This window comes from Squalius cephalus (assembly GCF_949319135.1).
Source record: "Squalius cephalus genome assembly, chromosome: 9".
NCBI lineage: Eukaryota > Metazoa > Chordata > Actinopteri > Cypriniformes > Leuciscidae > Squalius > Squalius cephalus.
The window spans coordinates 14,680,487-14,704,896 of record NC_137130.1 but is presented as its reverse complement, the minus strand read 5'-3'; the positions used below and the strand labels follow the sequence as shown (position 1 = coordinate 14,704,896).

Sequence of the window (24,410 nt, the reverse complement as noted above, 5' to 3'; positions counted from 1 at the left end):
ACTTGGCTGATGCATTGCAAGGACATGGTCCTGTTGTACAAACTTGTGTTCTTGCATTTCTGTGGTGGTAATAAACCTCAAAGGGGTGATAGAGTAAATGCCTGGGTATACTTCATTTTACGCAATCAGCTGAGTCAGCGCGGTCACAAAAATTTGGCTGCAATGCGCTGTTGCGGACACAGACGGCCAAAGTATACTTTGGGCTTTTCAGTACCTTCAAATGCCTCTATTAAAATGTCAAGCTGTTGACAGTTAATGCTAATGCCCACTATAGCACCCCTTGTGGCAATGATGGGAATGCAACGCATAATGCACTGAGTAACATTTCAGAGCATAAATTTGAGTCATACAACCACTGTGCAGAGTGTGTTTCAGGCCTCACCCTATTGAAAAGACTAGCTGAGACTATTATGATTTTGCTGGTTTAATAGCCTGGGAAAACCCAGACAAACTTTCGGCAAATTTTTTTTTATTTGCTCTGCAAGTAGTCTGGCAAAGAGCCCATTCAAGCCGATTTCTAATCCGTCCAAATCGAGGCACCAATCAGAAACGTTGAGGCGGGCTTTACACGATGACGATCGGTCTGATTGGTTTTAGGTCTATCCAATTGCGCCCAGAGGCATTTGAGCGATGTCCGTTGGTGAAGCGCACCAACTTTTAAATGCATTATTATATTCAAATTGCAAACACATGAGGACAGTCTCCATGAAAGACCCACTGGCAGATGAACGTGCTACTACATTTCTCTCTGAAACGGTAGGAAATTAAATTAGATTTAATAGAGGATTTTAACTGTGACAAGATGATTGACAGGGCAGTTTAAGTGACAGGATGCACGCGACAGATCCGTCCGATAAAGATGACAAAGTAGTATGTCCCAAAGCTTGCCTACTTTTTTGCTACACATTCAAAAGTAAATACCTTTTCATCACAAAAAGAGTACATACTTTTATGGCGTAGTGTAACTTAGGCGAATTGGGACGCAGCATATGGCTTTACACGATGACGATCGCTCTGATTGGTTTTGGGTCTATCCAATTGCGCCCAGAGGCATTTGAGCGACGTCCGTTGGTGCCGCCCCTTTGGAAATGAGTTATTAATGAAGCTTTGCCAGACCATAACTCAGTTACTACTGAGAATGGTCTGGTTTTAACCAGGCTACTGGTTTAAGCTAGTTATTGCAGGTTTGGAGTTGGTCTAGCAAGTGGATCACAATAACCACGGAAATCTTTTTTCATATACAGAATTTTGGGCATAATTTAAAGATTTTCAGCTGTTTGCAATGAACAAATCAAACAAAAGTAATTGAAATAGCTCAACACAACAAATGTTTCAAGTGGTTTCCCAAAATTCAATTCCCAAGGCAATGGCCTCCAGCTCAGTAATATTCTTGGGTTTGTGTGCTGCAACCGTCTTCTTCAAATCCCACCAGAGATTTTCTATGAGGTTCAAGTCAGGTGACTGTTAGCCACTGTAGAATCTTCCAGAATTTCTTTTGCAACCAAGCCTTGGTGGAATTTGAGTTATGCTTGTGATTATTGTCCTGTTGGAAGGTCCAATGACGGCCAAGCTTCAGTTTCCTCACTGACGGCATGACGTGTTCTCCTAGGATTTCCTGATATACAAAAATGAATCAATCTTGCCTTCCACACGCTGCAGGTTTCCAGTGCCAGAGGATGCAATGCAGCCCCAGAACATCACCGAGCCACCATCATGCTTAACTTAAGGCAGAGTGTTTTTTTTTCAGCTTATGAGTCATTCTTCTTCCTCCAGACATACCGCTGATCCACAGGGCCGAAAAGTTCCAGTTTTGTTTCATTGCTCCACAGAACAGAATCCCAAAACTTCTGTGGCTTATTTATATGATTTTGAGCAAATTGGAGCTGACTTTTCTTGAGCTTTTGGGTCAGTAGTGGTGTACATCTCTGATTTCTGGCATGGAAACCGCATGCGTTTTTGTGCAAGCTGAAACCTCAGTGCCTGTTGCCACCAAGTCTTGCTGAAGGTCTTTTGCAGTCACTCAAGAGTTTTTCTGAACCTGAGGTTTCTCCGCAATCTAGTTGTAGCCATCGATAGCTTCCTTATTTTGCCCTGTCCAGGTAGTGTAACCACTGTTCATTTAACTTTGCAAACTATGCTTTCCAACGATGTCTCTAGGAACATTTAGTGCCTTTGCTATCTTTTGTATCCTGTTCCTTGTTTGTGAAGGGCGATGATATCTTCTCTTATCTTTTTTGGACCATTCTTTTGACTTAACCATATTTCTAACATTCGGGTCAAACGTGACACTCAAATAACCAGTTCAGGTTTTTCATGTGTTCTTGTTCAAGCACACCTGGTGCAATTAATGAATTCCTTGATTGGTTGCATCAGGTGTGCTTGAGACAATACCTGTTTTACAGATTTGTGCTGTTGTGAGGGACTTTATTCAGGGGGTTGAATCATTTTGAGACTATAGAAGTCATTAAAAGTTGCATTTTCAGTTGAATTTGGGAAAACCACTTGAAATATTTGTTGTGCTTGAGCGATTTGCAATGGGGGTTGAATACTTTTGATTATAAATGTATTTTAAAATTTAATTTATTCCTGTAATTTTCAGCATTATTACTACAGTCTTCAGTGTCAAATGATCCTTCAGAAAATCATTCTAATATACTAACTTTTTACATTGAATACATTGCAATTTCTTAGTATTATCACAATGGTTGTGCTGCTTAATATTTTGAAAACTGTAATACATTTTTTTTCAGGATTCTTTAATAATAGAAAGTTCAAAAGAACAACATTTATTTGATATAGAAAAGTGTTTTCTGTCATTTTTGAACAATTTAATCACTTCTTGCTAAATAAAAGTACTAGAGAAAGACTTTCAGAGGGAGGAACCTCTCTGTTCTGGGAAAAAATGGATAATAAACATGGAAGGACGTCAGGAAGAATAATGAGCAGTGATATTGTATTTTATGAGCTAGTTTAGCTAGCGTCTAAAGCAGGAGGAAATTAGATGGGACCCTGGGAGATGGAACAGGATATTGTGCCTGCAGTCAGGGGAAAGAGGTGCTTACCTACGAGCAGGTTGAGCATGATGTAAGCAATGATGACATAGAAAGAGCAAAAGTAAATGAGGGCGCCAGCATAGTTTCCACAGTCTGTCTCCCAGTAGCGATGTTTGTCCGGAGTGCAGAATGGCGGCTGCACCTGGGGAACAAGGCAGACAAACAAACATAATCAACACATGGGGCTCGCAGCTGATGTGTTTTGATTTAAATAAATCATTCAGAAGTATGTCGAATCAAACAAGATGCTGTTCAGTTATATTTGCAATTCTATTTGATACATTTAAATGATTTGTTTACTGTTTTTTTTAATGATTTTCACAGCAAGGACACTTGCTTGCGGGCAAAATGGAGCTGCCATCCAATCTCTTACCATGCAGTCATGCATGATCTTATTCCAGTCTTCACCTGTGACTATTCGAAACAGTACAGTGATGGCTTTCCCCGCGGTGGAGAAGTTTGCGTGCCTGTTGGCGAGAGAGGAAAAGGTAACAGCTCACGCAGAGTCACTTCCTCTCATGCTGTCAGCTTCACCTGAAAACTGATTCTCCCAAATACAAGTAGGGCCTTCAAGCAAAACGTTTAGACAACACCACTTATATCAGCGCTGTGGGTAGTAGTAAAGTGTGTTAAAAATCTTGCCTCTGGTACGCTGACACAGTCAAATCATTGCTTCTGTGTGTCATAAGACAGCTCACCTGTTAATGTTCTCGCCGTATTTGACAGTGCCGAAAAGGACGACGCCAGCAAAAGCGTAGCACAGCAACAGCAAGAACATGCCCACGATAATAAAGAAACTCTTGTACATGCTGACGACCACAGTTAGCAAAAGCATCTTTAACGTCACCTGTAAATACAAGACAGCTCAGTGGGGGAGGAAATGCACTATACGGTTTGAAGTGGACAAGGAAAAATTATTTTCATGTTATGTTGAATATTTTTACAAGCATAATCATTTATGCATACTCACATGCTTCCCACATATGGTGAAAAACCTGAATACTATCACACATGTGCCCATCATGTATGTGTAAGCATTCTAAAGAAAGAGAAATTCAAGTCATTTCTTTGTAATATAACGTACATTTAAAGTCAACACATGTTGAGTCAAAGTGCTGTACTGTACATCACAAAACAAAACCATGAATGTTACATTTAAATAATAATAATTGTAGCTTTTGTGAATCTGAATTGAAACAACAGATCAGATCATTGTTTTTTTTACTGTTTAAAAAGCAGTGCATTTTTGGTCTGACACGAATGATAGGCCTCAAGTTTAAATTTTGGTACTGGAGTTTACTAGAAATTCTTGAACCTTTTGTATAACATTTGAAGATGTGCAAAAATTAAAAAAGTAGAGGAAGATTGTTTCCTTTAAGACATTTAATTCATCAGAAGACCCCAATATATAAGCTGTTGTTTTCCTTAATTATTTTGTTAATCTAAAAAAAAAAAAAATTGTGTAGTGCTTTTATTTGTTTTTGTATTGCCTAATTGTAATTGTGCAAGAAACTAAAAAAGAAAAAGGAACTCAAATCATTAAGGTAAAAGGTACAAATAAAATCCCATTGATGAAAATGCATGACATTTTAGTGTGTACCAGTAAAGCAAAGTGCAAAATGATCCATATGACTCCCAGGGATGTGACTAGTAGGTCATATCTGTTTCTCCTGCTCTGCCAGTATCCGGCTGGTGACATAGCTATCAGCTTCATAGTGACCTGCAGCAGAGGAATTCATTCTGTCATGACCGTACAATACTTCCAAAAGACCTCATGAACTGCAAAGCCTCTGGTGAATTTTTTAACTTTTTTTTTTGTGGCAGTAAAAAAAGAGCTTCCTCATGAAAGAACAGGAAACGGAATTTAAAAATGTACTGTAACATATTTACCTCCAGAACAAAAATGAAAGTGAAAACCACAGACATTGTGGCCAAGGGAAAAGTAACTGGGTCAAGTACATCCCACTGTAACACATACACACTAATTAATTTGTTATGTTAGTGCTAAGATACAACAAAAATGTGTTTTGTTGCTGTAACCCTCCTCACCTTAACAGACAGAAGGACAGACTGTGCTAACACCAGCACTGCGATACCTCGCTTGAAAAAAGGATGCTGGGTGATGTCGTACATTTTTGCACGGAATCCACCGTTTTCTAGAAAATGCAAGAGAAGGAATTTCAGTTTTGAAAGAACAGAAAATTATGGCTTTTCAGCATGAACCGGTACTGTGGTTATAAAACAAAGACCTGGCCAAAATTCCCTGACCTTCAGAATAATTTCTGTGCTCTCTTTTATCATCATTTAAAGGACTCACTGAGAGAAAATCGTCTCAACTGTTCATTCAATGCACTCAGTACGAGCTTTACCCTTGGCCTTGCTTTTACAGATCCGCCACATCATCGTTTTGCTGTCTTTTAGCTGGTCACAAAGTCTGAGTGTCATTCATCATGCACTGTAATCACAAGTTCATTTCAACAGCCACAGAATGCAGACAGATTATTTGAAGCTGGTTTCAATAGAGTTGGAATTGATGTGGTTACTCTGCCGAGTGCTGACTAAGGTATTGATTTTTCTGTTATTCCAGTGTGCAGACTACCTGGCAGGAAGCACAAAGGAAGCTCTGCCTAATGCTGTCTACAGCTCTGTATATCTATCCCTTATTTTAGTTCTTATACGGCATGCACTGAAAATTATTGCAGTAGTATTATTTTAGTATTATTTACATACTATTATAACATTTATCATGATTTAAGGTCTCTGACGCCCATACACGTTTAGGGCAGAAAAATAAAGAAGAACCACCTTCGATGCTTAGACCCCTAAATATTATTATTAGTAGTAGTAGTAATAGTAAGGATGTTTGCTTTTTGAGACTGCTAAGACCAGCTGAATATGTGGATGTTAATTATGCTTGATAGTGGTAGAAAAAGTAAAAAGAAAGGAAGTAAACAACTATTCACAGTTGATCATGGTTTGAGTGAAATTTAATTTAAGTGGGAAGGCTGTGTAACTTGCAGTGTGGCTTACAAAATGCATTTTGTTTCTTTGAACAAAATTAGATTTCAGTTATCAGTATTGGAGGAAGAGCATGCTGCCTCCATGCTGATAGTGAAAAGCCATTGGTTCAGTCCATTGTTTACAAAGGCGGCATAGATGAACAATTCTTTTGTAATTTACAAAGAACTTCCGCATTTTTTCTATTGGTTAAAATGATAATTGAACAAGTCAGACGTACTTAATGACTAGAAAAGAAAAGTACTGAAAATCTGTCCATTGCAGCCTTTGGAGTTTGGTTCAAAACATATCAATCAAACATGTCAGTAGATTGGAGCATTTTTTGTGTCTAATTGCCACATTAAATATGCCTGAATAATTGCCTACTATGATAATTGTGTTTATTCTTTCCTGCTGTTATGAAACATGTCTTTGAAGTGTCTGTTTCCAGGCGAGTCAATGGCAGTCAAACATAAAAACACAACGAGCTACCACCGTCACTGCAGAGCCTGCGACTGCCAAATCAATCAGTCAGTCAATCTACGGGAGACACAGGGAGAATCGCTCTTCTCTCTTTGGCTCTAAGGTGCCCACAGAGCCCAAAGTCATTCATACTACAGGCAGCTATAACTTCTGACTCAGAAGTGGAGTGGTTATTATCAAGTGTGTGATTGCCTTGGGGGTGTACCCACCGCTGAAAGCTTAAATTTAGTTTGTTCTCTACTACGGCAGAAGAGAGCTGATTAAATGCTTCAGGAAACACATGCAAAGCAGGGATGGCTCATTAGCGGAAGAAGGGAAGATGAAGGGAGGGAAAAAAAGGGAAAGAAAGAGATGAGAGACTGAGAGGTTGCTGCTGAAATTATAATACACTCACTGCACTGGTGACGTTTATCTGCGCACCACCGAAATGTCTCTTTGGTTTTCAGTGATACCTCAACAAAATATCAAACAGTGTGATGTAGTTTATACTTTAATGCAATTCAAATATAGTATTATTCTTGCTACTTATATATCCCTGTTGCTCAAACACATGATGGTGTCCAAAAGGCAACATTATGGCGATGCACAAATAGACATTTTAATTGTGGAGACCTCCAGTGAGCACTTACCTGGGCGAGGGGGGAGGTGGAGTGGCTGAGCAATCTTCAGACGACTTTTCAAATCTTCCCATCTCCTCTGATCCACAGTCAAAAGAGCTGTGCCCTAAACAAACATTTAACACATATGATCAGGGAACAGCCAACAAACATAGCTACTAATCAACTAACAGTAAGAAAACTGCCCTACCTTATTTTCATTAAAGTTGGCTATGACAACACCAACAAAAAGGGTGAGCCCAATCATACAGCCCAGGAACACAAAGACGTGGATATAGATGCCATGAATCTGAGACAATCAAAGGTCATGATCAGTCCAGTCCAGATTAATCAGTATAGAGGTCACTGTTAAAAAAGTAACTTACCGGTCCCACTCTGTGTATGATGACGTCTCTCACCTCCACCCAACCCTTCAGTGACAGCACCTCAAACAGAGCCAGCATGGCATTGCCCACATTATCGAAATTGAAGTTTCGAGGGTTTGCCCTAAAAGCAGCAGCACAAAATTAGATTTGGGTGAAAGATGAAACAGACATTTGTTATATTCCTTGTAAAGCAATAACATGAAACCAAGCAATGTGTTCAAAAGGCATTTTTAAAATGTGTCTCTTACAAACAATGTATTTTTGTCAACTATTCATCTGAGTTGGTTAAGGTCAAGAAACATGCACCAAAATGTCTGTCTGCCTGTCTCTGTGTGTGTCTGTGTGTTTGAGAGAGAGGACATGCTGCTCTACAGGCTGAACACAAACACAATACCTAGTGAAACAAATGCCTTGTTCTTTTCCTGTTACCACGCAAAGTGCTCAAAGATAAAAGTGCGACAACTTTTCTTTATTTCTCTCTCTCTCTCTCTCTCTCTCTCTCTCTCTCTCTCTCTCTCTCTCTCTCTCTCTCTCTCTCTCTCTCGGGAGTGGGTTGTTACGTGAGATTGCACGTGTGAGAGCGCCTGTGCCTTTTTTCGGGCTTTTCTGTTTTCCCCTTCCTGTTAGCTAGTGGATTGTAAAGTAAGGAAAGATGACTTTGTTGGTGAAAACCAGCCATGTGGTGTGGTTTGCTGGTATGGCGTCTCCTCGAGTACAGGGAACACCACTATTATCGCTTCATAATGGGTGCAGGTGTGTACCTGAATCTGGTGTAAATGTTGAAAATATGCTTTTGGTAGTAGAACAAATATGATTTGATAAAATTGTCTCACGTATGAATAAAGCGGTAGTGGTGTTTCTGAAATGAAGCGCTGGTTAATGAGTTAATAGATTTCTGGATGAGACAAAAGGAAAAGTGGGAGTTGAAGTGTTTGAGTTGATTTTTTTCTGAAGTGTGAGTGAAAAATCTAGGTAAACAACCGTATACTTGGGTGAAATTTAGCAATATAGTCTATGTTGCACGTTTAGATTGTTTTTATGTATCAGATAATATGAAAAATATACTTTTGCATAGTACAATTTTTCTAAAGCTTTTTCTGATTACAAGTTAATTACAGTTGACTGCAGTTTGGAAAAGTGAGCTTATAAGAGCTGCTTTTGCCATTTCAATGTAAAATACATATTAAAGGGTTCTGTCAACAATATGTTTCTCATTCCACAATGTGTATGGAAATGACATAAGAGTGGATTGTAAAGAGTTAGAGTGGCTGCTTCCCCTGTTGTCATATGGGGGAAGGATCCTAATTTGTAATAACCTGGTGGCATAAGATGACCATACTTGAAAAAAAAATAAGTTCATAAGATATTGTACAAAAAATAAAAAAATCTTTAATAGACCTTTTTTGGTGTGGACAATATTGGTGAAAGCACCGGTATTGTTTTTGCCCAGGCAAGGAGGAGGTCAATGTTTAGTGGAAATAAAGTCAAGGATAAAAGCCTTTAGACTTCAGACAGCCCAGCGACTACTGTATGGTGACATGTGTTGGTTTGAAATAGCCTGTGCACTACTGAGAAGTGCGTGCAGCATGGCACTAGATCATCACCTATTTCTCATGGACATTGAGAATCTTAATCTAACAGAATTGACAACTTTCTATATATCAATATTGAATGCATGGAAAGTGTTCAAGTTTTTAAAGAGAACTAAGTAGTGTTCAAGGCTTGTGGCTGAGAGAATAACCTCTTTTGTGCAATCCTGCAATAGATGTGGACCTTTTACCATCTACAGTATAAAGCAGGCATAACCATCTGGAATGCAGGCATAACCAAAGTTGGAAATGTAATAAATGGATGGTTGTCAGCAGAAAACTTAGCTTTAAATACCTATATAAAGTCAGTCCAATTGGGGCAAAAGCTGTTGAACAAAGTTAAAGATTTTTTTCTACAGAATTATTATTTTTTTCTCCTGAAAGTCTTTTTTAAGAAGAGCATACATTATCTCGGCTTTTCCAGAGTTTAAAATTTCAGCTGCAGTTAGGACATGGCAGGAAGTGAAAGGAAGTCTGCTTACCTTTAAAACAGAATTGTTCAGTGACACCAGTAAAAAAACTGTGTGTAAATGTGTTACATCTTTTACCTCTTGAAAACCTTAAAGATTCAAAATGGCATAAAGTGCTTGGGTCAGATCCTTTCCCGAAAGGAAGCAGGAGGACCTTGTATAAGCCCCCATTGAAAAAAGAACAGGTGATTCTACAGTGGTGGGTTGTGCATGGTATTGTAGTGCCCTTTTTGTAGGCAAAAATAAAAAAAATTCATTAATTTTTAAATTGTGAATGACTGATCCCACTTTTTAAGACACCAGCTGGAGTGCCCATGATATCCACCAGAGGATCCACTCCTTCTATCTCCTTTATCCCACCATGAGCTACATTTACCATAACCCATTGCCTGGACTAATCATGTTCTGATTACTTCCACATGTGTGTTATTATCTCTTTTACCCCTGCCTATTTAAGCCCTATGTATTCACTCATTCTTTGCGAAGTCTTGTAAGTGTTACACTGCATTTCTGAGCACTATTTTGGTTTTCCGTGTCATAATTTTGATCTTCTGCCTGTCTCCCAGGATTTCTCTTTTTGTCTGTGTCTTGGACTTATCTGGATTGTTTGCCCAGTGGTTTTTGACCCTATGCCTGTTATATGTATTACAATTGTGGATAACCCTTAATAAAGCTGCGTTTGGATCTCCGACCCAAGTCTCAGAGCACTATGTAATGAAAGATTTCGCCATATATAGATCCAGCAGCCGATTGAAATCCAGACCACAATATGGATCCAGCAATCACCCTAGTCTGCCTTTGCCAAGAAACTTGCTCACTCGAGGACCACATTAAGGACTTTCTGGACATTGATAATTTCAATGATCTCCCAGACTTTGCTCTCATTGATTTCTTCTGCTATGGACTCAACAACCCATTACAATCCACGATGATCCGTGATGGTCCTCCAGGATTGCTGAGCGAGTTCCTGGACTACACCTTCCCATTAAGCGGTTCTCCCCTCACTGTGGGGCAGTTAGAGGAAAACGCTTCCCCAAAAAATTTTTTTGCCATTGATGTCGGTGCGAGCAGCTGGCATCTCAGTGGACCTGACATCATCTTCGAGTCCGGTGGTATCGAGTCTGGGGGTCTCAGATGTTTTCCCACGTTTGATTGCACTTCCAGTTACGGCAATGGTCATTCTATGTGTCTGGGACGCATCTTCAGTTTCTCCCGAGGAGAAACCCGAGGCACCTGACCTAGTTTATCTAAGGTGGAAGCTACTGTAATTGAATTCTTGGTATGTCCTGCTATGGCCAAGGAGACCACTGATGAACTCTCTGCTTCACTGTCCGTCTGAGAACTTCCTGGCTGTCCAGTTATGACCACAGTGGTTGTCTGTGAACTCCCTGTCTGCCTAGAAATGACCATAGAGGTCATCCCTGAACTCCCTGTCTGTCCTGTCACGACCACAGAGGTCGCCTATGAACTCTCAGTCTGTCATGACTCATGTCATGACCACGGAGGTCAATCTGGAACGCCCTGCCTACCCTGTTAGGGCCACGGAGGCCATTTACTGAACTTCCTGACTGTTTTGACACGGCCCCAGAGGACAACCCTAACCTCTGTGTTCTTTGCTTCAGACCTGTCTGCTCTGTTCTGGTGGTCTTCTGCTCCGCCGTGGGGAAGTTCAGATGGGCTGTGTCACAACCACTAGCTGGAGTGCTCATGATCTTCACCAGAGGGCAATCCTTTAGTCTCCTTTATCTCACCATGAACTAAATTTCCCATTGCCTGGACTAATCATACATAATCGTACTGATTACATCCACCTGATTACTTGCTTGTCATAGACTGGGACAAGTGTTTACAGTTGTTTTTATTAGATTGATATTTAGGACTATATATAAGAAAGAGATCCATTTATTGAGATATACAGAAAGGTTTCAATTCAAATGGGCTTTTAATATTTGTATTTGTGAGGTTACTTATGATGATCTTTTAAATTTGTATGTTTAAATTGTGGTGTTTTTTTAAATATTTAAAGACTTTGTGAGATCTATGTTTGTTTAAGAAGAATGTTGTTGTGTTTCTGTTCATGATTCAGTAGATTATTTATTGTAAATTAAAGAACTTAACTCAAAATATCTCTCTCTCTCTAGCGAAACTTTGACCATTCTAGAAGTGCTATGGACCCATTTGTGTGTTTTGGTGGTCTTCATTATTTAATGTCTTACAAATAATTTGCCATTGTTTTGCCACAAATCTCTAGAGCAATAACAGACTCATTGGTGTGTGGGTGAATGATTGTGTGTTGTTTGTGTTTATGCCTGCGGGAAAGATATATCAGCCCCCTGCTATGCGCCCACGACAAACCGTACAACTGTACTGCAACACTGACTATTGCTTATGGGGAAAATGAATATGAAAGATGATGAAAATGTGGTGCTGTTTATGCAATGAGAACATTCATCATAATAGTTTGTGCTGTCACAGATGAGATGTTACTACAGGGATTTCTCAAAAACACCTCAACACTGAAGGTGTGACAGGTTCAATTTGTGTTGAATTATTCAGTGCTTTTAAAAGAAATTGAATTTGGTTTGTTTGTGAAAAGCCCATTTTTATTTTGCTTTAATTGGATGTTAAATTTGAAAAGTTTTTAAAGATAATTTGAATTTATAATGTGAAGTACAGAATGGCACCCATACAAAAGTCATTGGTAGCCAGAACATTCCTATGTGGTTATATGTTCTGAGGAGTTGCTAAAGTGTTCTGAGTGGTTGTCAGGGCATTGCTGTGCAGTTGCTAAGGTGTTCTAAGTTATTGCTAAAGTATGTAGCTTTGTTGCTGTGGAGTCACTATTTTCTTCTGACGAGTAGTTAAGAGTATTCTGAGTGGTTGCAAGGGTGTAACAATGTGTTTGTTATTTTGTTCTGAGGAGTTTCTAGAGTGTAAGTGGTTGTATACTGGCCCTTACTAGACTTGATGATATTCAGGTCCCTAAATATGACTTGGCTCCCCTATTCAATGTGCTTCTATTGGTTTGTATGCCTGTTTTATCATTGGACAGACACAATTAAAAAAACTGCTTAGAAAATAACAACACATCTCATCAAGTCACAGTTTGAGGTATCATTAATGTTCGTATTCAGGATGGAGTAATCTTAAAGTCCCCCTGTATATATACATTATATATATATATATATAGAGAGAGAGAGAGAGAGAGAGAGAGAGAGAGAGAGAGAGAGAGAGAGAGAGAGAGAGAGAGAGAGAGAACATTCTTGTTCTGTTTCATACCAAACTCTTGGCACCCAGAATCCTGGTTTCTTCTCCCCTGGCCCGAGCTTTAAATTCAGGTTTTTTGAAATGCTCACATTGATTCTAAAGATGCCGTGGCAGTCTTCCTAAAAAGTACATTTTACACAACATTTTAGTGAAGTACAGAAGAGCCTCCACTCTGAACACAATTTCAAAAGTTGCAAGAATTGCCTTGTACCTTACTGGAGATATGGGGATCATTACATTTGGCAAGTTTTCCAGCAAAGAGTTGCACCCCAAAGGTTGCAAACACCAGCATTAGTGTCAGAAGAAGAATAGAGACCTGTTTGGGAAATCAATAATCCAGTCTACGGCAAAATGGCTTTCCCACAAAATCTGGTCAGTGCATTACTTTCATATACAGTAACACTATAATAAGCTCACAGAAAAGTACCCGAGGGGAGCAAAGCTTTAATGAAGAAGGTCCATAAAAAAATCTCCAGAACAAATACTGCCAAGTTAATCTATTACATTCCACTATTGCAAAGAAGGCTCTCTGTTCTTGCCTTGCAATTAAAGGGGACATATCACAATTAATTTAAAATAAAAGTGTTTGATGTACTATGTAAACATACACTACGATTCAGAATGCAAACCTTTTTGTCCAAAAATTTCATCTACTGAAACAATGCTACAACAAAACATATGTAAAACGTAAAAAAAGTCAATGTTAAAAGAACATAATATGACCACTTTATGCAAAAATGTTAGCACAACCAATATATATCTTAGTAGAATTAACAATCAAATAACCAGTCATCTCTGCTTTCTTTTTACTTCGACTAAAGGCAGGAAGTGGACCTGTTTGCTGACTCACCAGGAATATCTCTTTGAAACCCTTGAGGACTTCTCGAACCACTTTCCTCATTTGCGGCACCAGCTTAAAGATACGCAGTGGGCGTAGGCAGCGTAGCATCATGAGGAGCTGGGCACCAGACTCAGGGGGCACATTGTTTGGTAGCCAGCATAAAAAGATCAGACTGACCTACAGAGTGGGCAGAAAGATCACCTTAAAGGGCACAGCTCTTCCCTGATTCCAGATCTTGAATGTGAAATCACTAACTGCAGATGATTTTGCGATGGCTCATTTATATTGCTTTATTAATATAAATGCAATAAGTATTCCTTATGAAATAGTCAGCATTGGCAGTGTAGGCTGTTCTATTAAATGCAAACAATGTTTATGTGAAACTGTCCGAATTCTTTTAAAAAACATTTTTTTTTTTTTTTTTTAATTTTAAAAACAGGATGAAATTGATGTGACTGGGTCATTTAAGTTAAGTACTGTTTAGGGTAATTAAAAAGGGATCTTCAGAGCCTCATTAGAGAAGTGATTAATCAGATCAAAGGCTGCCATTCACATGCATCGGAAAGTGGGTTTTTCACAGGAGAGCAGATGAGATTGGAGTTTTACTAAGTAGATGAAGATGTCCATGACGCCACCGAAGTCTCGGATGACTGCAGTGGGAGTGAAGAACAGACCATCTGCCATGATCTTCAGGTTCAGCTCAATGCTCATGAAGATGACGAAGACATATTCTCCGATCTGCAGGGAAAGGTGTTGTTTAGTATACAATAGCACACAATGAAAATTAGTGGTGTTTCATGCATTTCATTGATTTTACCACAGGTATGTGGTGTTCTTAGGCACAACGCAAGACGAAATGCCAAAAGCCTGTGGTAAATACCAGCAAGATAGAGCTTTGAGTGGCTTATTTTTTTTTAAGTTACATTTATTGCCAATTTATCAACAATTCTTCTACAAAGTAATATTAGTTAAACAGTCTAACAGTAAGCTATATATAGTAAGCTAAGCAATGTAGCAGCATTAATAAAGAGCATATGATCACAGGTGTGTGTTTATCTTTATTTTATAGACATTGAGTTAGCAGTCACATTTTTTATCTGTATTATACTAAAGCAATGAACAGAAATCATCTAATCAGAATTTCGATTATTTTTACATACAAATCAGTGACTATTAAAGTGAGTTTCTATGTGAAAGTGTAAATGACACATAATAGTACTATTGACATGATTTTGGGGAATAAACAAGCTCTACATTCAATTTGTAGCCAGCAATATCAATAATCTTTCCTCATAACAAAAATACTGTAACTATAGGTCATAATATTTCCTTGTTTGTTGGCCAGGTTTTAAAACTGGGAGTGTTGGGACACAGAACTGCGGCCGGCATACAAAAGACAGAAGACTTTCAAGAGCAGCAGGTCAATCAGTTAAATCTTTCTGTATCATAAATGACAATACAAAATATTTGAAACAGAGGCACCCTATAAACATTCACATTCAAAGTCAACATAGGTGAATTCCAAAGTAGCCTAAATCAGTGGGGATCATAACAAAATGTGCTCAAAAGTAAAATCGCAAAATTAGTTGGGAGTGGCAATCAAAAGTGCTGGACTGCAACAGAAATGAGACATGATGACCAGCCTTCAGGAAAGAGATGAGGAATATTTGCAGGTTAAAAAAGTTAGTTGGATGTTTTGTGTGGGATAGAATGGTGGCCGGTTGGGTTTAGAATACCTGCAGGGTAGGGACATGCATGACCCTAGTAAAAGGGGACTCAAACATCATGGAAATACAAGAGCAGATGGTGACCACGATCATCACCCAGTCCAGATAGGTTACCAAGCCCAGCAAATCACTGGAGAACACACAGACACACACACATGCAAGGTTTAGTGCAGGTTGAATGTGCCAAAACATGTTTTTTCTACCCTGCATTTTTCCTACTCTTTTCCTACAGTCTGAGTTTGTGTAAATTTTGTCTTAATTTTTTTTCTGTGTAAAATGTCTTAATTTTGCAGATCTTTGGAACTGGTGAAATCCTTCTAGGACAATGCAGCCGAAAAGTTCTCATCTAATCCCACACTAACTCACCCTGGCAAAACTTTACAGAGCCAATTCTCATATTGAATTTCTAGAATCAAATTAGACATATTAATTAAGGAATCATAAGGAAAACTTTACGACCCTAAAAATGTGAAAAAAATAAATGCAACCATTATTTTGACATTATTTTCATGACAATTACACACATTTCTCCTCCATATTCTAATTAATGTAAAGCATCCATATGTTGTTTAACTTTTGAGTTTTTTTTTTACTTTTTTTTCACTATTTCAAAATAAATTCTACCAGAATGTATTAATATTTTACAATTATATAATGTATTATTTCATTTGCATTACATTTAAGTAATGCAAGTGTAAGTATAAATGTAAGTGTATGCTGCTATAATTTTTTATTCTGAATTTCACTACCCTTTCCTTTAAATATGAAGACAAAAAAAATTGTTGTGTATATTATCAGGCTATCATAGTGCAAAGGCCCTAAACATTTACAGACTTACTATAATTGATGGTATTTTGTGCTGTTCACTGCGCCTGTATTGGGATCCGTTTTAGACCTATTCATAAAAAGCCCATTAACACAGTGTCAGTAAAGAAATGGAAAACACATACACACAACAGTTTGTGAAACAACATGGCATTATTTTCTGTGATTATGGTACAAAGGGATTAGTCATTGATCTCATTGATGTGGATGAAAATGCTACTGTAACTATAATATAATGCAATGGATTTGTATTAGCTTTGGTCTTACACATTGAAACGTGCCCGCACAATCATTCGGCAAAAGTTTCGGAAGCGGTGCTCTCTACCAACGATGAAGAGTGGCTTGTCAAAGTATGGATGGTTTTCCCGAAGTTCCTCCTCTTGGACTTTTCTGTGAACAGAAAAAAAAAAAGCATCAGAGACGTATCAATAAATCCATTTGGAATTTCATGTGCTGCAAACACTGATTTTATCAAAAAGATCTTGGGTGCACAGAAGGGACCTTATTAGTTCTTAAACCATTCTGTATCTGTAAATCAGCTAAAATTATTTCACTTTTATAGTCCCTCTGTACATAGCAAAAAATACAGCCAACCAGAAACAAAAGCTTTGCTTCTGTGCAATATGTCTTGATGTCATATATCAATGGCACTATGCCACCATCAGCATACAGAACGATAAGGTGCAATAACTCCCACATGGCATGTTTTGTTTGGGGAGAGGGGGAGAGGAGATAAAATCTGTTCAACTGACCACATGCCAAGGCAAGTGTATGGAGTGGCAGAAATACCGTTTCATCTCAGCCTGCTCCTTTTTCTCTTGTATCATCTTGATTTCACTGTCCTCACGCTGAGCGTTACGGTACCGGACTGTGCTGGAGTGCTGCAGAGTTCACACGCATGTCAGAGATCACAGATAGACACAGATAGCACTGTCAGCTATTACTCAATGATATCTGAGTGTGTGTGTACTCACATCCTGAGTGAGTGTTTCCAGGGATTTCCCTCTGCTGATTCTCTGGCTGGTAGAGCCATGTCTGAGGGACCTGTGCCAAAAACAGGGGGTTAATGCAGTGCACACTAGCATATTGTAGTGCACTTTATTAATATACATCCATCCAGTGCTCCTTTAATAAATTAAACAGATGAGTATGTGCTTTCCAAACCGGCGCTCTTGACGGATGTGATGCTGGACACTGAGTATGGATCTCTCTTTAGTTGGCTGACCCTCAAAGGAACCACTCAGCATACGTTGTCTGGTGCAGGCTCTGAAAGAAAAACCCAGACAAACCATAACTAGGTCAAGAGCAAATTAATAAATTATGACTGGTATTCTTTTTTTTTTTTTAAATGCAATCATGAGACTTGTCTGGCTGTCCAGACAATATTAACATAACTTTAAATGTTAACTAACTTCTAATTTAAATGTGTAGTTATACTGCATATGATTCATTAGAACATGTAAAAAGTTTTCATCATCAAAATCTATTAACTATCTCCATTTAGAAGTCTCATCCTAAATTATTTTCACTGATTATTCTGTTTCACTCAAAAATAAGTCACATTACAAAAGCTCATGTCGTTTCTAAACTAATGCATTTGTTTGGGTACAGCACTCTCCCTGCTGAAAGAGTTTTACATACTTTGAGTTTTACAAATTCGAAGTTTTTCGCATTTTGTGGAGAGAGAGCACGATTGCATACAGAAAGGCCAAAAAACTGCTAGATTATGCTATTTTTCAACAGTTTTAGAAGAAAACAAACACAACCCTAGGTATTTATTCAAAACAGTGGCTAAAATAACAAAAAATAAAGCTTCAACACCGGACGTTTCCAAACAGCACAGCAGTAATGACTTCTTGTTATGAACTTCTTTACTTACAAGATTGATAATATTAGAAAGAAAACTATGCAACCGTCTACTACAGTATCGCATCAGATAGTGCATTGTAGTCTCCCTGAGTAAAAATGTCATTCATTCATTAATATAGGAGAGGAATAATTGTCTAAACTCGTTAAATCGTCTAAATCAACAACATGTATATTAGACCCTATACCGACTAAGCTATTGAAAGAGATGCTTCCAGAGGTCATAGATCCTCTTCTTAATATCATTAATTCATCTTTGCCACTAGGATATGTACCGAAAACTTTTAAGCTGGCTATTATTAAACCTCTTATTAAAAAAACGCAACTTGATCCTACAGAATTAGTCAATTACAGGCCGATCTTGAATTGACCTTTTCTGTCAAAGATACTAGAAAAGCAGTATCCTCACAACTATGTTCCTTTTTTAGAAAGAAATGGTATCTGTGCGGATTTTCAGTCAGGATTTAGACCGTACCATAGTACTGACACTGCTCTCATTAGAGTCACAAATTATTTGCTCTTATCATCCGATCGTGGTTGTATCTCTCTATTAGTGTTACTGGATGTTAGTGCTGCATTTGATACTATCGACCACAACATTCTTTTAAAAATAGACTCGAAAATTATTTTGGCATTAGTGGAATTGCACTAGCATGGTTTAAATCATACTTATTTGACCGTTATCAGTTTGTAGCAGTAAAGAGATGTCATATCGATCAAAAGTTCAAAATGGAGTACCACAAGGCTCAGTACTAGGACCGTTGCTGTTCACTCTGTACATGCTACCCTTAGGAGATATAATTAGGAAGCATGGTTTTAGTTTTCACTGTTATGCTGATGATACTCAGCTCTATATTTCTTCGCACCCCGACGAAACGCACCAATTCACTAAATTAACGGAATGCATAGCTGATATAAAAATTTGGATGACTAGTAATTTCCTACTTCTTAATTCTGAAAAAACAGAGTTTCTAATTATTGGGCAAAAAACCTCTGCACGTATTAACCCAGAATACTGTCTAACACTTGATGGCTGCTCTGTTAAGTCTTCGTCGTCGGTTAGCAACCTAGGTGTGCTCTTTGATACCAATCTTTCATTTGAAAGCCACATTTCTAGCATCTGTAAAACCGCATTCTTCCATCTTAAAAATATATATAAATTACGACATATGCTTTCAATGAAAAATGCAGAACAGTTAGTTCATGCGTTCATGACCTCAAGGCTAGATTATTGTAATGCTCTACTGGGTGGTTGCCCTGCACGCATAATAAACAAAGTCCAGTTGGTCCAAAACACAGCAGCTAGAGTTCTTACTAGAACCAGGAAGTATGACCATATTAGCCCCATTCTGTCAACACTGCATTGGCTCTCTATTAAACATCATATACATTTTTAAATATTGCTGACTACTTACAAAGCACTAAATGGTTTAGCTCCCCAGTACTTGAGCGAGCTCTTAATGCATTATAGTCCTTCACGTCTACTGCGATCTCAAAATTATGGCCAATTGACAATACCTAGAATATCAAAATCAACTGCTGGCGGTAGACCCTTATCCTATTTAGCACCTAAACTTTGGAACAGTCTTCCTAACATTGTCCGGGAAGCAGACACACTCTGTCAGTTTAAAATCTAGACTAAAAACGCATCTCTTTTACCTGGCATTCATATAGAACATTACATTTCTATTATTCAAATCAGTTAATTGATTATTAGGCTGCATAGATTAGGTTAGCCGGAACCGGGGGACATTTCCCATAACACCTGATGTACTTGTTACATCATAAGAAGAATGGCTTCTTACGCTAATGTTAGTCTTTCTGTTTATTCCGAGGTTTACTGAAGTCAGCTGGATCCGGGCCGTATCCAGATCAGATGGTGGACCTGCGCCTGGACCCATCCATGACGCATCCCTGAGGTGCCAGCCTCATCAGCCCTGTGAAGGCTTCATCGACACAACAGCCATCGGCACTGATCCTCAACAAACTCGTCTCCATACCGGCATGATAACTCCGACTTCCAACCAGATGGAACTGGATAATATTCTGAATGTTCTGATCCAATCTGACTTCTGACCTGTAATGCTGCCTGAATCATAATCATGCACTGTTCGTTCGTTGGCCAGAGGAGAACTGGCCCCCGACTGAGCCTGGGTTCTCCCAAGGTTTTTTTCTCCATTCTGTCACCTGATGGAGTTTTGGTTCCTTGCCACTGTTGCCTTGGGTTTTGGCTTGCTTAGTTGGGGACATTTAATATTCAACAATATTATTGATCTGCCTTACTTAATGTGGACAATGATGCAATTTTCTTCTAGAAGTAAACTCTGTATTATTTTCATGTTATCACTGTGAAGTTACTTTGATACAATCTGTATTGTAAAAAGCGCTAAATAAATAAAGGTGACTTGACTTGACTTTGAATGTACAAGATTATGTAATGATCATCAGTGAACACCCTGTAAGCTATGGCACTATTGACTGTCATGTACTCTGTTGTACGTCCGACACAGCAGATGGCTCTTATTAGCTTATACTGTGTTGTGCAGGTGGAAACAGTTCTAAGCAATGGGGTGCCTAAAGAGAGGATGTCAGGATTCTGTTCTGTTTATTGTGTTTGGTTCTGTCATTCATTCATTCTCTCTCTCTCTCTCTCTCTCTCTGTTGAAAGGAATGGCTACTGTTCTCTGCTTTTCAACAAATCATTTGCACACACATTTCTGTCATTTTTCTATCTGAAGCTATAGTTGCCTGAAACATTGAAAGCTCCGGTCTCTGTGTTTAGCGCGAAAGCTCACGTGATTGCCGCCGGCTCGAGATTAAATTCGTGCAGGACAGTCGTGCCATGTACCAGCTGCTTTGACGCGATTCGTAACGTGTGCAATATCTCACGACCTCCCAAGTGTCCGAACTCGCACCATGTACGCCTGCCTTAAGTTGTCCTAATTTCCTCTGTGCCTGTTTCATTCTGTTCACCTGTTGTTAATTACCTCATTAGTTCTCTCGTTTAGTCTGTTTTTTTAGGGTACGTTTACACGACAAAGATATGCTTAAAATTTAGACTTTTTCCTTTGATTTTTTTCCGCGTATAGATGACACCAATGTCAAAACGATCTCCATTCACACAAATCTGCAAAAACGACTAAAACCCTGTATTCTGCTGCCAGGACATTAGATGGCGATGAAACCCTATAGACTGAACACGTAATGCATGAGGTCATCGTCTTCAGAGATTTACATTTTTTGTTGTTTACACAGACAGCGTTTTCAAAAACATGCTCTTTGAAACCCATCCTCAAAAGTTTGCGTTTTCAGGCACCCAAAATGATGTTGTCGTGTAAACGAACGGCCAAAACGCAAAATAGGTTTTACGTTGGTTTTTAGTTGAAAGCGGTGTTGTGTAAACAGCCCCTTTTTGTCTGATCTTGTCTGTATTTAGTGGTTGTGTTTTCTCTGTTTATCTCCCGATTTTCCTTGTGAATCTAAAATAAAGACTATTCTCTATCATTGTGAAATCATTACAAAGGAAACTAATCCTTTTTTCAGAGTGGTCAAATGTGACCTGTGGTGCAATAAAATTTCAGGTTTGGGTTAAAATTTCAGATTTGGGTTAAGATCACATGGTCAGGGAAAGGATAAAAGAAGATTGTAACTGTTGCTCTGTCTCTTTTATGCTCTGGCTCTATTCTTATTCTCTGGGTCCCTTTCTTGGGGCTCTCTCCCTTTGCCTCCTCTTTTCTTTGTCTCTCTCTCTCTCTCTCTCTCTCTCTTTCTGGTAACATTTTACATATATGCTGGGTACAATTAATGGTATAAGTTATTATCATCTCCTACATCTATTTTGTAACTATTTTAAGTGTAACCATAACCATATATTGTCATTAATCCCTTTCAATTACAAATAATGTGCTTACTAGTTTTGATTTGCTATTGACTTTGAAGTGCTACTTATTGCAATACAATGTCGTCACTCTATATAGCAACGCTCTCCCACATATTAAGCTATTGTAACTGCACTTATTTCCATCGTTGGTATAATAGACAAGAAATGTACAGTTTTCTACCATCTTGCTGACAACGTTTCTTTAGTCATTCGGCAGTCTTGCAGCCTGAACCCCTGCAGGATATCCACCCTTACACGGTTGTCAGACAACGGGATGAATATGAAATAGTGACTGAAACGCAGCCCATTAAGACTACATGTTAACTGTTCTCCCTTCCAAACTGTTAATCTGCACTAAAATCCTGATTTATAATTGAGACATCGTCTGACAAATTCACCATACACGTAAGATAAAGACAATGTTTGTGCTGTGATTTCAGCTATGGTTAGGTTAGAGAATATCTATTTTAACTGAATGCGCTGTTCCTCTCAGGCTCAGACACTCTCTGAACAGAGTAGACACAGAGAGAGGTGTGTGCGCAGTGGGAAATCAAAACCTCGCGCTCGTGCGGCAGTACCGGCGAGTCTCGGAATCTAGATAAGGCTTGTCCAAGATCTGTTGCTAAGCGTTTTTTTGGAAAAAAGTCGCTAGAGGGGTCTGAAAAGTTGCTAAATCAACTCGTTGGCAACACTGGTTTCATGAAATAAAAAATAACTAACCTAAATTTTACTTTTTTTTTATTTAAAATACTATGTAGCTATACTAGTTGTTTTTCTAAAATTATTTATGCATTTTCTGAAGAAGAAAAATTTCTCACACATTTTTCTCACACAGTCTTCATTTTTTGAAGACCCATATTTTGTGTTTGTGACAACTGCTTAAACAGGTAACAAAACATGCAGAATAAGTCTTTGAATAAACAAAAGAAAAAACCCTCTGTACTGCAGTACCTTGTGGTGTTTTCTGATGGTTTATTAAAAGCAAATCTTTTAAAGATATGTTGAAATTAAATGTAACTGGTGAGGCTATTGCTATAATTGGTATTGGGAGATTGTTCCGCCGCTGAGATCCCATTGGCTGTTTATGCTCTGAATCAGCGCTGATCTATGTATGCTTTAAAAAGCCTGCTGCTCACCACCGCCTCTCTATTGTCCATTAATTGCAGAGTCATGTACCAGAACACAGCTAATGACAATTTCAGCTTCAAGAGAACATGTCGCCCTTATTTATGGCCACTCAGAGTGATGAGTGCCTGGCTGATGAAGAGTGTGTGTGCATGTGTGTATGCAGACAGACCGAATGCCCCAGACGGCACAGACGACGTGGGATGGCTACTGATGTGCCGTCTGTCTGCTTAGCAGCAGGAGGAGGGGTGGACAAGGTGAGGTGTATGAGTGTGTGTAACACAAGGGAGGTGGGGGGACGGCATCGACGTGACCTGAAACTTAACGATAGAGACGAGAACGGTTGAAGGAAAGTGTGGGAATATCTGGCTGCATCGCTGCCAGATTTTTAAATATGAATATGTTCATTCACGCTCACAGGTGACCCACTAACAGTTACATTGATATGGAGACGGCATTATCTGCTTTGACTGCTGGGCTGGCTGGATGACAAACATGGAGTCAAAATCATGGAAATGGAGGGTTGAAATGAAAACACATTTACCCTGTATAGGAATTAATTGTTGTTGCCTATGGCAGCCAGAGAAAAGCAATGCTGTTAATTTCAAATCACAGAGAATTTCATATCTATAATATGAATAAATATTCTAATCCAAATTCATTTCAATAGTTCTGCTTGATGGAAAAACCACTGGGTCTCATTCACTAACTGTCTGCATGCATATATCTACATGCACATATCTACACATTAAAATGACAAAAATCATTACTTCATACTGTAAATAAAATTGCCCTTATTACAGAAAGATTAATTTGGACTTTTTTAAATGAATATATGGTATTCATTTTCTAGCCCTGCCAGGATAATGCTAAGCATAATATCATAATATCAATCTCAGCCACTGAAATAGTAAAATAAAAAAATAATATAATATAATAAAACAAAATAAAATAAAATAAAGTGATAAACATCAATTTGCTGAAAATCAGAAATCTCACCGCAGAATTTTATTGACAGTGGTTTCCTTCTCTATGAGGTTACGGGCACGGATGCTAAATACTGACTTTCGGAGCTAGGAAGAAAAAGAGGTTTACACAGTAAGATGAACACAGATCAATATGCAATATAATTCAGACATATACATTTACAAACAACTACTGTATTATTATGTGGGTAAAGCTACATTTTATATCAGCAAATAAAAGCATCCCAATATAATCAACAAAATATTGTTATATAACTGCTGGTTATTTAGGTCTTGTTGCGTGGGAAATGGATCTGTTCCTCTCAGAGCATTCATAAGC

General features: G+C 38.5%; 1 protein-coding gene across 6 annotated transcripts in view; it reads right to left on the bottom strand.

Moving 5' to 3' along the window:
- Positions 1-24,410, bottom strand: part of nalcn (sodium leak channel, non-selective) — a 116,776-nt gene that overhangs the window by 8,742 nt on the left and 83,624 nt on the right. For all 6 annotated transcript variants that reach the window (XM_079881245.1, XM_079881242.1, XM_079881244.1 and 3 more), the window contains 21 exons: positions 24,105-24,178; positions 17,399-17,500; positions 17,209-17,278; positions 17,024-17,115; positions 16,502-16,624; positions 16,248-16,304; positions 15,419-15,539; positions 14,289-14,420; positions 13,692-13,859; positions 13,053-13,157; positions 12,854-12,960; positions 7,516-7,636; positions 7,341-7,439; positions 7,163-7,256; positions 5,103-5,209; positions 4,944-5,018; positions 4,654-4,773; positions 4,024-4,092; positions 3,752-3,900; positions 3,427-3,520; positions 3,063-3,195 (listed from right to left, as the gene is read on the bottom strand). In XM_079881245.1, coding sequence (XP_079737371.1) covers positions 3,063-3,195; positions 3,427-3,520; positions 3,752-3,900; positions 4,024-4,092; positions 4,654-4,773; positions 4,944-5,018; positions 5,103-5,209; positions 7,163-7,256; positions 7,341-7,439; positions 7,516-7,636; positions 12,854-12,960; positions 13,053-13,157; positions 13,692-13,859; positions 14,289-14,420; positions 15,419-15,539; positions 16,248-16,304; positions 16,502-16,624; positions 17,024-17,115; positions 17,209-17,278; positions 17,399-17,500; positions 24,105-24,178 — 2,212 coding nt within the window. The remainder of the gene's footprint in view (positions 1-3,062; positions 3,196-3,426; positions 3,521-3,751; positions 3,901-4,023; positions 4,093-4,653; positions 4,774-4,943; positions 5,019-5,102; positions 5,210-7,162; positions 7,257-7,340; positions 7,440-7,515; positions 7,637-12,853; positions 12,961-13,052; positions 13,158-13,691; positions 13,860-14,288; positions 14,421-15,418; positions 15,540-16,247; positions 16,305-16,501; positions 16,625-17,023; positions 17,116-17,208; positions 17,279-17,398; positions 17,501-24,104; positions 24,179-24,410) is intronic.